Here is a 13,904-nt window from a genome sequence, read left to right as displayed (position 1 = left end):
AAAATGGGGGGGGGGGGTGGAAGTTAGAGGGAGGAAAAAAGGGAGATCAGATTGGGCGGTGGTGAGGGGGAGGAGGGAAAGGGAGAGCATGCCAAAAAGCATGAGCAGAAGAGGGGGAGGGAGGAGGTGAGGCAGAGACGTTTATAGTTGCTGCGTCAGAGCGCTGGCAGCAGACGGTCAGCTGACAGCACGCCTGCAGGAGAGAGAGTTCATTCGCCCGCTGCAGTCGTCTCCCCCAGAGGAAGCCTCGCTCGGGTTCTCCCCTCCCTCCCACTCTTTCTTTCTTCCTCCTCCTCTTCCTCCTACACCAGCACCTCCTGCAGCTGAACACACACATTTACTCGCATTTACATTTAGCGGTGCTCGGTCCCTCTCCGTCTGGAATGTGTGTTTGCTGATCGGACGGCATGGAGAACAACTCTGTGGACAAAAAGGAGTGCGAGCCTGCAGCAAAGCAGTGGAGAGAACAGGGTATACCTCCACCTTTCTTCCACCTTTGTGTCTTTGACTTGTTGTTGGACAGTTTCTCTGAGGCTGGCAGTGTCACTGTCCTGCTCTGTGACCACAGCAGAGTGGAAGCTGTCTGCTCGAGGTGCTTTGGGGAGAAACAGTCCCAGATAGCCTGTGTTTTTTATTGCTTTGGCTCTCGTTTCATGCGGACTTTAGGACATATTTGACATTGATGCTTAAACTGAGACGAACTAGATCGATTTGGTGATACGGAGTCAGACGTTGCAGCACATGCAGCTGAACGTCTTCCTCTGCTGGATCCATTGATTCAAACACAAGCTTTGAAAACTTTGAGACAAAAGAGAAAAAATGTCATTCTGAATTCTGGACTGTAGAATATATCTGATTTCATGGGGCAGTCATGTGAAATGGTTTGGTCAGGTTGCTACTGTTTGTCGAGTTGTCCTCCGAGGTACATGATGGCAGATTTGTCTGGGCTGTGTGGTCTCGTCCTTGGGCGACTGCAGCAGTCACAGAGAGGACCTTTGGACATTCAGCCAGTCGGCCACTGTGACCAAAGGTAGACAGTAGAGGAGAGGAGCAGGGAGGGATTTGCAAGTGGAGTGACGTTAGCTGGCAGTTTAATGATTGGTTAGTGTGCCGGGGATATGCTAATGAGCTGGAAGAGAGTCAGGGCTACAGCTTTCTGCACAGGCCCCATGTTTACTGCGTGTGTGTTCTGTCCATGTACGATGTGTTTTATCAAGTCCGGTTTCAGGAGCTCGGGGATCGTTATTGTTCCCGCCACTCAAGTCATGTTTTTAAGTTGAAAATTGAGAAAGGGAGTGTAATCGTCACTACACCTTAGACCTGTGGATCAAGCGAAAACTCACTGGCAACTCCTTTGGTTTTAGGTTGATCCTTAGTCATCTTTAAAGCAAAAATTCCAAACATTTCATCCTTCGAGCTTCGAAAATGTGAGGATTTGTGGATTTTCGTCGTCATAAATTATAGTAAACTGAATATTAATCTCTAAAGAGCAACCACAAAGTTAACCAAGTGATCTGCATTTTAATTGATAAAGAAAAGCTTCCGATGTCAAATGCTTAATTCATCCATCCTATTTGTGGTGCTACAATAAATGTTACAGAAGGCCTAAGGAGTGTTATCAACGCCATATGTGCACAACAACCTCAACGTGTGCAGTTTACTTAACAAACAAATCCATTGTTGATCATATTGTACAAACATTATTCAAAATGACTAAGATTTTCGATATACAATCATCTAGAACCAAGAAAAGCAATCCGCCTGGTCCTCATCGGGTGTTTTTAAAGCGTGTGGATGCAGCTGTACTTCAGGTGTCCTTCAGGAAATAGTTCCTGAGGGTTTTCGAGGTAAAGGTGGTACTGAGAAGCTGTGTTTCAACTAGATGGCAGTAAAACTGCATTAACTTCCTCCAACGTTCAATTACTGTTTATGAATGTGAAACTAAAACGTCCATCATAAAAAGGAAATGTAGTCTGATAAAGTTTATGTAGACTGTCAGCATTAGCATGTTATCTCATGCTGTCTGCTGATCTTCATGAGTGCTGCTGTCGTTGCATCATCGGAGGCTGTAGTGCTCCTCATCTCAACACTGAAGCCTTTGTGCTGTGTGTGTGTGTGTTTGTCATAATAGTGTCAGCTCGGCTCTGTTCATCGAGCCGTCATTGATGAGTATGGGCCGCAAAGCAGCAGAACACGTATTTAAAAGACGAAGAAACTGCTTTGTAACTGTCAGGAAGGTTTGTGTGACACTACAAGACCCAGTCGCACAGTGACTAAGCAGTCTTTGGTGTGTGTGTGGAAAAGGCTCTGTGGTTGCAACTGTAGTGAAACAAGCTAAGCTTTCTGTTGCAAAGTCAGACTGAGCAGCTTCTATTGTTAGAAATGAGGACCATCATCATCTTTTTGACCTCTCTCCTACATTTGTCATGAGTCCTTCCCCGTCATCATCATCATCATCATCATGATTGGGGAAAAAGACCAGCTGGATTCAGTGATCATAAAAGTTTATTTAAGCTGCACAACAATAATGAGTTAGTTCCTAGATGGTTTGTTACACAGAACAATCTGGAAACTGTTTGGAAAAGGGGTAGGCCCTTTTAAAAAATACTCTGCAGGTGAAAGTTCAGGACAGATTTAAAGGTCCATTCTGGAGGTTTGTTTTGTTTTAGCCGATTAAATACAAATTGGATATGTTTTGACATGTCTAATGACGGTTTATTAACATAACCAATGACCAGAGCTGAAACCATCACTCAGTTAATTGATTAGTCGTTTGGGTCCATCAGTGACTATTTGTATTTAGTGACTGTTTTTTCTCCAGGATATCTTGTTTCAGCGAGAATAAAATCTGTCTGCATCTTCACAACTAGAAACAAGGAAGTGAGTTTGATGAGCTATGACTCAAAGGATCAGCATTAATGTCAATATGTAAAGATAAAGTTTTAAGGTGGCGCAGAATTCACAGGAATTGGTTGAATTTCCGTTTATTGTTGCGACTGTGACTGATGAATCATTTTAGAGTGCTGACAAGGTTTTCCAACTGTAAAGTGTCCCGCTCCGTGTCTTTCTTGGTCTCAACTCTTTCAGATTGTTGTGTATGTCTCATAAATACAGTACATGTCGGGCTTCAAGGCCTGTTCGTCCCAGATGTGTCTGCATCATTCATGGGGACCAACGTCATTTTCTCAGTTTGAATGATGTATCATAAACAGATGATTTTCAGTCCCATCTACCTGCAGAGAGGACGTTTGCTTCAGTTTCACAGTTTTCAATGGTTTTAAAGACTGCCTGCGGCACTTTGACAGTTCAGACAATGTCTTGTTTAGTCCAACAATACAGGTGCCAAGGGACAGAGCAGCGGTACATGCAGTATAATGTTAGTTATCTGCAATGTAATTTTAGCACTGAATGGTTACTTAAAGCTACGGCCACTGTGGGCTAATGCAGTAGTGTTTCCACCACCTTGTTTTATTGATTTCAAGAGGAATCCGCCTGAATCCGACCCGATGGCAGGCAAAAAGAAAGGCAATATAGAAATAGCCAGTCTTCTCCCTGATGGTCTTGTTTGTTTATGTAGGTCGTATGGAGGCAACAGGAATACATTTTGACTAACCAGTTAAACTCCTTGTGTTAGATAGAAACTGAGTATAAAGTGTGTTTCATTTTCACAAAAAAACTGCAGTTCTCCCAGAATGCACCTGCTGTTCCTGGGCAGCCTGTAGTTCCTTACATGGATTTTGGACTCTAGCAGCCCTCTGATGTACAGTGTGGGTTTCTTCCGTTCCAGCGGGTTGGATTTGAATTCCTAACTTTTATCTCTTCTGCTCTGCATTTCTGGAGCAAGTTGTCCTTTTACAGCCGGGTTATGCAACACCCCTCCCACCCTCCTCTTCCTGCTGTCCTAATCCTCATTAGAAAACCCGTTTCTTCTCGATAACAGATAACCTTTCACATACAGTATACTCAGTACACACCTATGTCTGAACTTTGAACAGTGAGTGTGTGCGCTGTGTTTCCACCACCCTAAATGCAATCATTGACATTTTCAGATTAATTATGTGGATGAACTTACTTTGTGTGTCAGACCGTTACTGTGGACGGGATCATGTTGAAGGAAATGCATAAAGGAAGTTCTGTAATTTGTGCAGTCATTCATAAAGTGGGTGTGAATCTGACATGAAGACTTTTACTAGTTTATATTAACATAAGACAGTGATAAACAAGACCTGTGTGTAGTACTGAATAAGGTGGGTCTTTTCTGTTAGATGTATTTCCAGTTAATTTAAAGGAAATTAAAGGGAAGAATGGTGAGGTGTTCTTGGTCTCATTGTGATCAGAAACTGAGAATTCAGAGCATTTTTTCCTCTTTAATGTTCATTATTCAGTTTAGTATGGAGGTAAACGGCGTTGCGTTACGTTTTAAAATATTAAAAAAAACTAAATGTGTATGTCTGAACTAAATCAGGCGTCCCTCCATCCAAACAGATAGAGCCGAGCTGCGCATGTCCCTCTCTCTCCCTCTCTTAGTCTATGTCTCTCTCCCCTTCTCTCACCTCGCGTCAGCCAGGCGGAGCCGCCGTGCTGCATGCTTAACGGAGGTTCAAGATGGACGCCAAACGGGGTTAGTCTGGTCATAATCTTTTGTTTACCGACCGTCTCTCAACTCTTTTACATAACGCCTCTGCGTACGGTTATGGCTCGTTTATTCAGCATTTGCATGAGCACCGGGAGTGAGGCTTGAGCCCGGGGGAGGGCTGACGGCGGATCGGGCCGCCTGCGGAGGTCATGCCGGACGGTTTGACGTTTTGTCCCCGCGGTGAGGACTAGGCTGCCGGTGGGGGGCTGACAGACAGGATACAAAAATGCGTTCGGGATACTGTCCATTTTGAAGCGAGGGGGGATCGGGCTGGCAATTAAACACAGCCAGAAGTGAAACGAGATCAGCAGCCAGGGTTTAGCTCGCTGTGATGCGGGTCTATTTTTAGCTCCGGCGATGCTAGCACGCCTGCTACCTTATGTAGCCAGGGAGCCACATTTGGACCGCGGACCCTCCTCCTTTCACACCTCCTCCTCCTCCTCCTCTCGTGTTGGCTGCGCAGTCCTTGTCTTTACACCCAGACAATGGCTCTCTGTCCAACTACCGACTGCCGTGTTGCTAACAGAGCTAACATGGTGTTAGCCTGCTGAGCGGTAAGATAACGAGGGGAGAGCTAGCGGTCAGCTATCAGCAGCCGGACGAGCCAGGTGTCAACGCCCACAGTTACATCCCGCTTTGCTCGATAAGCGAGAAGCTTCCCGAATAGAAAGCAGCTGCTGGTTTAATGAATTTACAATAAGCTTCAGTGAGCCAGCTGACTGTGTGTTTTCACAGTTGTTTAAAACCAGCCCAGAGGCGTTGTCTCTCCTGGAAACCCCTCTCATCTGATCTGGAATCAGTGGAAAGCCCAATATCTGTAGTTTGTGTCATTATAAAGCAGCAGCTTCTCTGTTTGGAAAGAATAAGATAACTTGACTGTAGTTCAATAGCTTCAGTTGATTTAGTTTGGGCATCCACTGAGCAGAATGGTTACCAAGCAACAGAGGAGCTGATTAAACTTTGTACAGATGTAAATATAAAGTAACTGATGTTAAACACAGTTATGATAGATTTTATGCATTATAGTGGACTGGCTATTGTTATTACCAATACAAAATTATAGATTTTGAATCTTGATTGTCATGGGGTTGTATTAAATAGGCGAGTAACTAACAATACATTTACTTATTTATTCAACCTGCTGGCCTTTTTATCTATTCTATGTTATGAAAAATCCCAAATTCACTCATTACAAGATGACGTCTTCAGAAGCTTACTTCATTGTGACCTTTGCAAATTTTTGTGTGATTATTGTACATGTTGTTGATCGACCTCAGTTCAGCTCTTAATCGTACCTTGGTAAGCATCCTATGTTGAATGAGTGCAGATGTCAATTGGATTTGTCCACTTGGCAACAACTTGTTGCGGGAGATCTGATTTGAGGTTTTCCGCCTCATAAGCTCTTTTATTGGCAGTTGAATACTTTGGCCAGCTGCCAAACATATTGTGGCCGGTCAGTCAGTCTGCGGTAGTGAGCAACATGGCCGCCCTTGCCCACTGCACCTACCATTGTCTGTAAAACATCAGCTCAGCCTGCAGCCTCAGTTACTTATCAGCAAACACATTTTATCTGTGGATGTATGTAACACCTTGGGACTTCTTTATACTTTTTTAGTGTGGATCATGTACTTGCTGACTGTAGAAGTGAACTTTAAATACAGATATACATTTATAAAGGCTCTTCAGTTGTGTAATTGCTGGCAGAAGCGCTCAGATTCTGGTGCGCAGTGTGACATGATGCATTCTTGTCGTTCAGAGTCAGAAAGTACAGCATGTGTCAGCTGTGAGCAACGTCAGAGCCTGTAGGAAACCCAGGACTCGTACACTTCTAATATTGTCCACTGACCTGCCTGGAATTCCCTGGTGAAATATAAGCGTGCTCGGTGCAGGACCCAGGTCATGAGCTCAGCTGTCTCCCAGCGAAGTCCAACCCCCATCTAACATCTGAGCAAAGGAGCTCCCTGCAGCACCCATACTTCAGATACTGAAGAAGAACCTGTAGTTTTGCCTCCAGTCACTGTTAATAATTAACACTGACTGGTTAACCCGACCGATAATATTGACCATGCCGATGGCTCAGTTAAACCTTCAGCTCAACAATAAGGATCACCAAAATGCCAGGTCGGGCTAGTAAATCTAGCCACAAAAAAATAATAAAACAAAACTTTTTCTGAGCTAAAGATAGAAGTAGTAGAAGTGGTTAGCCATTAGCTTTCTTCTCATCTCAGTTGCACATGCTCAGTTGACCAGTAGTGAGAAAATGGCGAAGGGTAAAGACAAAGTTTATGAGCTTAGTGAGCATTTGATGATGAATTTTCTGTCAATCCACTGATTAATCATTGGTCCTTGTGCCATAAAATGCTTTTAGTTTTAGTGCTAGAAGTTTGGTTTCATCACAGTTTGAGTCTGTGAAATGCTGCCAAACAGGAAGCATGTCACCGTACTGTAGAAAAATGTAAGATACCATCATTATTATTGTTCTCGGTTCTTTTTGTAAGCAGCCATTTTGTTCATCTAAACAAAAGGACACTAAGCGGGGGGGGCAGACGAGTTTCAGTGTTCATCCACAGGAATCTGAATTGGAAACTCATGAGTTTAAAATTAAGAGCTGTGGCGTTTCGTAACGTCAATAGTAAACTGGGATGGAAATGTTTTTGGGGGCACATCATAAAATAATGCTCATGAAAGTCAAAGCTGATGACCTCCAATATGCCCGCCGGATCTGGTGTTACATCACTCGGAAGTCATTATTGTGGCATCGGGGGGAAGTTGAGGAAAGTACAGAGAGGGAAGTTTGTGAGTCAGAAGCTGCAGGGATTTTAAAACTGGATGAATCTGACCATGGCTGCGACCTTTGACCTCCAGCAGAGTAGGGTTCAGTGATGGAGGAGACAGACTTACAGTTGCTCCACCTTCAAACAATCACATGCAGCATCCATGTGACAGTTGGCTGAGAACTGAAGCAGTTTTAAGGGTCAGCAGACAGAAACAGTGTTTGTTTGAAATCGATTTTCCCTGAGGTCTTTTTTACTCGACGCTGAGTCACTCTGTAAGAGTGGCTGTCACAGTTCATCTGGACCCAAAACAAATTGATCCTTGATTTGTTCTTTACTCCAACCAGTGAGTCTCCCTCGTGTTTCCTGACAATGTCATGATGTATGATGTCATGGTACGTGTGGACGAAGGGCAGGAAGAGCATTCATTGATCCAGGCTCATGTACGAGGCGCCACGATGTCCACAATCAGTTATTGGGCATGTTAACAATCAGTAGTTGGCTACTTGTTAAAAAAATGACAAAAAAAGGTTTTGTTTAAAGGTTTTTAACAATATCTGCACAATTGAGGTTTAATATTTGAGTTATAAATCAAATATAATTTAACCAAATAATGTAAAAAATAACTAATTTCTGTTGCTGTTCAACAAATGGCCAAACAAAATATTAAAGATCCCCTCCAGACATGAATTACAACATATACAGATAGTCTGCTTGGAAAAATAATGCATTTTTTCCACAAAAAAAGTATAATTTACACATTAAAATCCTTCTACCTCATTAAATCTTCCAGAGTCTCTGAATATGTAAATGTTGTTAATTTCTAAAGTTTTCCTGCTGCGACACGAAGATGTCTCCTACTTCACTCTAAAGTCCATTCTCTGAGTGGATGGTGCAACTGGTGGCTTCAAGTTTCTACATCAACACTGTACAAGGTTGGATACTGGACCAGGACTGGACTGTGCTTTAATTATGTGTTGTGATGTCAACAAATCCTGCTGCGTAGGGCCCCAGGCCCCCCTTGAAAATCAGATTTTTCAGAAACTTTTCCACTTTCAGCAGGATGAATGTGAAAAACATCCTCTCTAGGTGCTTGAATCTGCACAGACAGCCATTCAAACAGCACACTGTATGAACAAGAAGAAACACTGATTTTCTGACGGAGGGGAGCTTTAAAGCACAATTGCTACACAACTTTCAGACATCACTTAAGGACATAAAGTAGAGCTCTATCACTTCTCACTGCATGATTGACCCTAACCCCACACTCTTCCTCCTCCTCTTCCTCTTGCAGTGGTGGATCTCCTCTACTGGCGTGATGTGAAGACCACGGGCGTGGTGTTCGGCGCCGCTCTGCTGCTCCTCCTCTCTCTGATGGTGTGCAGCATTGTGAGCGTCTGCTCCTACATCGGCCTGGCTCTGCTCTCCGTCACCATCTGCTTCAGGATATACAAAGGCATCCTGCAGGCCATTCAGAAGTCAGATGAGGGACACCCATTCAAGTGAGTACCAGCAGGAGAGAAGGAATAAAGTCAGTAGCGCATACAAACATCCATGATTACTAACAAACTATAATGTGATGGTGAGACAGGAAGCCGAGGTCAAATGAATGGTTCAGAAACACTGCAATCAAGGCTCCAAACAGGAACACTGGGAAGAGAGGTGTGGGTCAGGAGTACCCTGTTTCCCACCAAGTAGACTTTTTTCACAGCAGCCATTTTGACATTAAATAGTAGGGTAATCGCAAGTGTTACCGATGATACTAAGTAAGGTTGTGTTCCATTTAGCTTTTTTTTTTTTTGTGCTTGAAAACGGACAAGCCAAAACCAAGCAATGCAAAATAACCATTTTATTGATCTGCTGTGGCCCAGTGCATTCTGGTACTACTGTATAGGCTGCCCAGTTTTATGAAAAAAAGATCTTCCCAGAGTCTTCTGCCTGTCTGCTTTCATTGGGACTTTGACTCAATCCAATCACAGAAATCAATGAGCTGATTAATCCTAATTATCAGTCAGCGCTGCGGGCAGTCGGACCTGTCTGCTGATATCATGATAAATGTCACGCCCAAATCTTAATTTCGTATTGTGATAAAGAACTTTGTTTCAATATTTATGTTCTAACCAACATACGAGGTCAGAGGTCACAGAGCCCCATCAACACAGAAATATATAAATATCTGTTTATTCAGCAGTAAAGCAGTGAGTTACTGTGCAGAGTGGATTGTTCACTCTAGTCTTGTTTGGTTGCTTATCCTCCTTCCTGGCTGTTGGACAAAACCTTCTTACAGTGTTTTCAGCCACTGGTCTGCAAACTGACCTCACAGCACATTAAAGCCCAATTAGCTCAGATTAACATAAACTGGGGAAAAGTGAGCTCAGAGTGGCATTACAGGCTGATTTCTACAGATTTTACAGTTTGAAAACCTCAGTGAGAAAGATTAAAGCTGCATAGAAGAGGAAACACCGCAGTCAGACAAACATGTCTGGAAAGATCTTAAGGTGAATCCTTCAGAAATCCTCAATAGCTGATGTCATGTTTTCAAGTAAAACTCCTTTAATCATCTTTCTGTGAGCAACTCTGTGTGACATTATTACCACACTAAGCTTTTCATTTTTCATACACATTATTAGTCTGATCCTCACCATCTCTGCTCTGTGTAACCTGCTACTCTGCTGTCCCTCTCAGGCAGTACCTGGACCAGGAGGTGGCACTGTCCGAGGACATGGTCCACAAGTACAGCGACATGGTTCTGGCCAAACTCAACAAGACCCTTGGTGAATTAAGACGCCTGTTCCTGGTCGAGGACCTGGTCGACTCCATCAAGGTGAGAACGACTCCGGTTCACAATATTTGGACCCTGAAATGATCATTATTATAAGGAAAAGAGTATTTACACATACACATGACACATTTAACATGAAAAAATAGGTAAGTTGCAAATATTGGCAAGAGCTAGACATTTTTCATTGTTTTTTAAAGGTTTTTTATATATATATAATCACCAACTCTGCTTTGGTTGAAATAAATCCACCCAACAGCTGGCGTTCTCTGTGAAAACCTTTATCTTTATTTGGTTTGTTGTTGGGTCTTACTTTTGATTTGGTGGTCTTCTGTACGTGATGTAGACCTGCCGTCCTTTCAGTCGCTGGTTTCTCATGGATCAGCTGTGTTAATGGGTAGCACCTACAGTGCGTTAATATAAGACACTGAGAGCTCTGCAGCTGTCAGAGGCCTGTCGTCACCTCCCTGCACCCTCCCGCTCTCCGACCTGCAGTCCAAATACAGATCTGCACTCAGTCCATCAGCCGCAATAACGGATCACATGAAATTCACTAAGAGGGCAAAAAAGTCCGATTCTTTTAATCTGATCAGGGTCAGATGTGTGTGAGCCTCACGAATGTTTCACATTTCATTACAAACGTGTGGATGTATTATGGGATGTTCGTGTTATTCTTCTGCCTCTGATTAATTTCCTGTTATTCTCCCTGCTTTGCCAGCAGAGAATATTTACAACCACACCAGCAGGTCATCAAAATGTCACGCACATAAAATCTGCCTCATAGCCTGCAGTCAGAAATCTAACTGTTGGCTTTCTTTTCACTGGCAGCCATGTTGGCTCCGGCTGTTTTCCAGTTGGTCATTAACACGAGCAGAAAAGCTGTCATGTTATTTTACACACTGAACATTCATATATTAAAACTGCTTCAGGGTTCAGGTCTGTTTCACAAAGTGAAGATTAGTTTGAAGACTGAAGCTTTTGAGCTTTGGATGTTGTCGTAGTGGCAGGTGTGTGTACGACCAGTGAACAGTTCTGGATGTTTGAACAAAGTGACATCGCTCAAAAAACCTAAATGGTTGAGTTGATTCATTCCTTAGAATGAGCTGTTTTTATCTACAGAGGAGCGCTATGTTGAACCCACACTCATGGTTGAATCAAGGGTTTTCAGTTGGTTGCAATCTACAGTCTCACCACTAGATGCCACTAAATCACGTTCAATGCTTTACTTTGAGACATTTATCAAACTTAACTTAAATATTTTCTGGTTGTAGAATTTTCTTCTTTATAACGATATATCAGTGTTGTCAGCATGTTAACGTTATTGAAGGTTTAGAACTGATAGGAATGAACAATTAACTTGAATCAAAAAGAAAACTCTTTGCATAGTACAGTCAATCATGTTATTGGTACATGTAGAGAGCACAACATGGCCACTGAGATATTTCTGTTCCTCTGAATGTGTCCAGATATTCTCTGATCAGTATTTAGATTACGTTGAGGGTCTCTCTTCAGACTGTGCAGCATTATGTCTCCTGCATAATGCTGTGAGAGTGAATACAGAGAAGAGCTGAACCTTAATTGATTCCTGAGAGGAAACTCTCAGTGGTATTGACCCCAATAAACCCTATTCATTTCCCTCTTTCATTAAAATGATTGTTGGAGGAATGAGCTGTGTACCATTTAACATCATAGCTGCTTATTGAATACTGCACGTGTGACCTCTGACCCCTAAAACACAAAGGAGTTGTAACCAATGTGGAGTGTTTCCTCTGGTCTATAGAAAGCATGTTGTTCTTGTTCATGTCCGTTAAACGTTTGTTCTCTCTCCCTCTGCAGTTTGCTGTGTTGATGTGGATCCTGACCTACGTCGGTGCCTTGTTCAACGGGCTCACTCTTATTATTCTGGGTGAGGAAACAGTCTTGTGTGCTGATACGAAGCTTTCATTTCCCATCAGCCTTAGAGGCTTTAACTGATGATGTATCAGTTAATTTTCTGTGGGAGATATTATTTCTTCTTTGGCCCCATCTGGTGGTGATATGGAAATACTGAGGCCCACTCATTGACTGACTGATTAAGATCAAACCGTAACTGTAATCTGAGTTTCTGAACGAGTTCAGGTTCACTCAAAATGCAACTTGTCTTCTTCTTCAGGTCTGATTGCAGTGTTCAGCTGCCCGATCGTCTACGAGAAACACCAGGTGAGATCCACAGTCGCAATAATAATTCAACATTTCCTTTAAAATGCTGTTTGTGGAGAAATCCGAGGATCAGCACTAACTTTAGTTTTTTAAGAAAATTTTTTCCCTCAAACAGATTTTCCTGCTGTCCGTCTGACAGCTGTTTGTCTTTAATGGACCCAGTGCACATGAGAAAAACATCTGCACATTTTAGTTTATTCCAAACATCCTTACAGCTTTACAAAAGTAAAATGAGTCAAAAATAAAACACAACTTAAAGGCAAATGTGTCGATGAATGACTTTTAGTGTGAAAACAAGACGTCAGTGTATTATTGATTTTGAGTACAGCGTGACTTTATTTCCATTTTAACCTCAAACTCGTGAGAACATTATAAGCTGTTCTGTCAACATCACCAACAGCAGTCTCATTGTTTACCAGCATGTGAAAAGTTCAGTGGTGGAATGTAAAGAAGTACATTTACTCAAGTACTGTACTCTTATACAACTCAGAGCTACTTGAGTATTGCCATCATATATTTAATGCTACTTAATACTTCTACCTCACTACATTTAGTTTCATTAAAATAACAGCTTGAGGTCCAAAGCCTGAAAATAAAACAGAAAGAAGACAATAAGAGTAAAGCCATAAAACTGAAAAATTTGTGTATCAGAACTTTTCTTCTTTCCTCTCCCATTAATAATCTGTGTGTGTGTGGTGTGTGTGTGTTTTCAGGCTCAGATCGACCACTACCTGGCTCTGGTCAACAACAAGGTTAAAGATGTCGTTGGAAAGTAAGTTTTCATCCCTGAATCTCTTCTTGCGTACATGTCCACAGTGAACTGACACTCGCTGCATGTTTTTGTGAAGTTGCTTTTAATCGTTCTCCAATAGTGAGATAAAAATGAGATGGAAACCTTTAACAGATAATAGCTGTGTTATTTACCTCCTCAGACTCGCTTTAGGTTTTCACTACAGTTGATCAAATGATCCAGCTGTGTTTCTGTTGCCATGACAACTGCACAACCTAAAACAAGCAGCATGAGGCAGGGACACACAATGAATGAATCTGATTCTGATTTGAACATGAACCTGGAAAAACCTAGAAATAGTTTTCCAGTCATGGAAACACCTGATAATTTGATAAAAATGACCCAATATCCTGGAAATTAACTATGTTGTCCTGGAAAATTTCTCACTCAGGTGCTATTGTCAGCATCTTCACTACAAAGAGCTGCTTTATGGTCTTATTTCTGACAAAATTATAAATAAAATACTGATAAATTATACTTTTTAACATTAAAACATAACACAAATAGTTTTTTGTAATGCCTGAGCAGTGTCTGCAGGTACTGCTTTCAGGCTGCACATATGTCGCACTAGAGCATTAGCATGTCAGACCAAGCCAACCAGACTCCATTGACAAAACCGGTCTTTTTACCTCACAGATAATCACAAAATACTTCAAACTGGACAGAAATTAAATAAAACTAACCAAAACCGTCTCTGTTAGTGTTCCCAACAATCACCAACTCTGG

The 13,904-nt window shown here is 42.3% G+C and overlaps 1 protein-coding gene across 1 annotated transcript in view; it reads left to right on the top strand.

Moving 5' to 3' along the window:
- LOC118329834 (reticulon-3-like) overlaps nt 1–13,904 on the top strand; it is a gene marked incomplete in the record, with an annotated part of 46,178 nt that overhangs the window by 16,969 nt on the left and 15,305 nt on the right. Inside the window, 5 exon segments of the mRNA XM_035664154.1 lie at nt 8,705–8,912; nt 10,096–10,234; nt 12,026–12,095; nt 12,342–12,388; nt 13,102–13,160. Of these exon segments, the coding sequence (XP_035520047.1) occupies nt 8,705–8,912; nt 10,096–10,234; nt 12,026–12,095; nt 12,342–12,388; nt 13,102–13,160 (523 nt within the window).

The sequence above is a fragment of the Morone saxatilis genome, unplaced genomic scaffold (assembly GCF_004916995.1).
Source record: "Morone saxatilis isolate NCDOM2014 unplaced genomic scaffold, NCSU_SB_2.0 Contig19, whole genome shotgun sequence".
NCBI lineage: Eukaryota > Metazoa > Chordata > Actinopteri > Moronidae > Morone > Morone saxatilis.
Note: the sequence above shows the minus strand (reverse complement) of the source record. Positions and strands in the feature narration are given on the sequence as shown.